This window comes from Ambystoma mexicanum, chromosome 9, assembly GCF_040938575.1.
Source record: "Ambystoma mexicanum isolate Mex_15411 chromosome 9, UKY_AmexF1_1, whole genome shotgun sequence".
Lineage (NCBI taxonomy): Eukaryota > Metazoa > Chordata > Amphibia > Caudata > Ambystomatidae > Ambystoma > Ambystoma mexicanum.
In genome coordinates, this window is record NC_090931.1 from 1,389,497,196 (window position 1) to 1,389,500,156 (window position 2,961).

Below are 2,961 nucleotides of genomic sequence, written 5' to 3' on the forward strand. Positions count from 1 at the left end.
ACCGTGTTGTTGTAGTGTTGCTAAGCAACCGAGGCAAGACGCGTACGAATACGCGTGTCAAATTCAACTGCAGATCCGTTTCAGTTACTGATCAGGAGCGAATGTTGCAAAATAACATTTAAAAGGACACATGTACCGTCATCTACACTTGCTTATGTGTATTCTGCCACATATAACACAATATATATAATTTGAGATACAAGTCAGACTGTGGACTCTTATGAGACTGAATACTCCCAAAGCACAATGTAACCAACGTTGATTTTCAAGGCATATTAATTCAAGTGGGAAATAAAGTTGGGTATACCAAAGCCAACGCAACAAGTACATCACAGTAAATTATCTCAACCTGCAACCTTGCGGATCAGTGTACCTAATAGAGAGACATACCCAATATCCTGCACCATGCAGCATGTCACAGCCCAATACAATTTCTTCCATGCCCTGGAAACCTTGCATGTCTTTGGGAACAATGGATCGATGGTTTTCAGGTATATTTGAGGGCAGTTGGTGGAAGCAAGTACAATGATGACCTTAAGGAGGCAACACTATTAAACTGCATAGGAGCAGAGGCGTTGAGGATTTTCAGATCTCTTCCTGAATTGGATAGTGCAGAGGGTTGCTCTTGAGACAATAACCGCAAGTTTGAAAGTGCATTAGGTAAACTAGCATATCTTTGCCAATTATGGTGGACACTGGATTCCCGTATACAATGGTAGATGTAAAAACGTTTGTTGAAGTGTTAGCTGGCAAGATGCAAGATATACAGTGCACGAGGGTGAGAGCAACGGGATATGGGAAGACCCCTATAGATATAATTGGATGCATTTGGATAAAATTGCGCTTCAAGGACAGAGAAACCTACTGCAGACTCTATATAGCAAAGAACGGATCATCCGTAGTAGGTTGGGAGGAACAGGCAGTGTTAAAGGTCAGAATTCATCCGGGAGAAGAAACTCCCATTCTGAGTGTATTTAAGGACAACAATGATATAAAGGCTGCATTGGCTAAACAATTTTCAGGAGTGTTCAGATAAGAAATTGGGTTGCTTGAGGGATTTCAGCACAAGATAGTTCTCAAGAAAGGGGCAGTGCCTATAGCTCACAAGGTTCGGGGTATTCCAATTGGTGCAAAGGAGGCATTGAAGAATGAACTGACACGGTTGTGTAAGCAGGACATAATAGAGCCCATAGAGAGCTCAGATTGGCCCGCCCCAATAGTTTTGGTGAAAAAACCTGATGGCTCTTTAAGGATGTGTGTGAATTTGCGAGATCTTAATAAGAATATATGGATAGATATGCATCCCCTCCCTAACATCAGTGAATTGTTGACTACGATGAAGCCAGCCAAGTTCTTTAGTACCCTAGACTTATCTTCGGTTTATCATCAGATTGCTCTAGAAGAAACATCAAGAAGTCTTACTTCATTTGTCACCCCTTTAGGAGCATTTAAGTTCAAGAGAATGCCCTTTGGTCTGGCTTCCGCTGCTGCGGTATTTCAAAGGCTAATGTGATATCTGTTTGGAGGGCTGGAGGGAGTACAATGTTTTCAAGATGACATTCTCATATCAGCCAACACAGAAGAGGAGCCTGATGCTAAACTGATGGGGGTTTTACAGGTCATTCCGAAAAGTGGCATGACATTAAAGCTGGAGAAATGCAAAATCAAGTGTGACAGGGTGTCATACTTCGGTCATTCCATTGATGCCAAAGGGATTAGCCCTAAAGAGGAATTGATAGATACCATTTTGAAAATTGCCAAACCAGAAAATAAGGACCAATTGAGAAGCTTCTTAGGGATGACAGAATACTATTCTAAATTTGGAGATGAATATTCTGATAGGACCAAGAACATGAGGAGTCTTATGAAAAAGTCAACAAAATATGTCTGGTCGGAGGAATGCAAAGAGGAATTTAGACAAATAAAAGTTGCCATCAACAAAGCACCAACTCTAGGAATGTTTGATTGTAAAGCTAAAACTATTATTTCAGTATGTGCTAGAAGGTTGGTTTAGGAGGAGTTTTGTAACAACTACAAGAGAGAGGTATGGTGACTATTGCTTTTGCATCAAGGGTTCTGAGAGGGGCGCAGTTGAGCTACTCCACCATAGAAAGGGAAGCCCTAGGTGTCAAGTGAGTGGATCTTGGAACACTTTAGCAATTTGATTTGGGGTTTACCCATTATTCTCAGAACTGACCACAAACCACTTGTGCGTGTTTTACAATCTAAAGCACCTCACTTGATATCACAGAGGGTAAGAAGATGGGTTCTAGACATAATACAGTATAATGTTCATGTATGTTTTATGCCTGGTGCACAAAACCAAGTAGCTGATTGCTTTTCCAGATTACCGCCCAGTCATGATATTGTGATAGAATCCATGGAAGAGGATATCATTGCCACTGTGAATCCCGGTGTTGACAAGGAGGAGTGTAAAAATATAACTGACACTGATCCTGACCAGATACAGATTAGGAAGGCTATAGCCAGTGACTGGGTGGAGTATGTACAGGATATTTCAGATTTCACTCAGATTAAAGATGAACTGTCAATGGACTCTAATCATATTTACAGGGGTGATCGCATAGTTCCTCCTGTACAGGTGAAGAGTAAACTTCTTGCTTTGGCTCATGAAGGACATCTGGGAAGAAGCTTAACAAAAAGGAGGGCAAGAAGTGGATATTGGTGGCCGAGCATGTGGAGAGAAGCTGAAGGAATGGTCAAGAATTGTACCGCATGTGCCATGAGTGACAAATCTAAGGTGGTAAGCCGGTGGAGGTTCCTAAGAATGTGTGGTCCAAAGTAGCTATCGATGTCATGGGTCCACATGAGAATCTTGGTTCTGTGAAGATTTACATCATAGTGTTGATTGATTATGCCTCTAAGTGGGTAGAGTGGGGAGTAGCGGAGGGGAGCATAACTACTGAGAAGATTGTGAACTTTCTAATTGATGCCCCTGTA

The 2,961-nt window shown here is 41.7% G+C and overlaps 1 protein-coding gene across 1 annotated transcript; it reads left to right on the forward strand.

Moving 5' to 3' along the window:
- The first annotated feature begins 1,636 nt into the window (after positions 1-1,636).
- LOC138487475 (uncharacterized) lies at positions 1,637-2,014 on the forward strand. The gene has a single exon (XM_069613994.1). The coding sequence runs from the start codon at positions 1,637-1,639 to the stop codon at positions 2,012-2,014; it is 378 nt and encodes a 125-aa protein (XP_069470095.1).
- Positions 2,015-2,961: the final 947 nt, after the last annotated feature.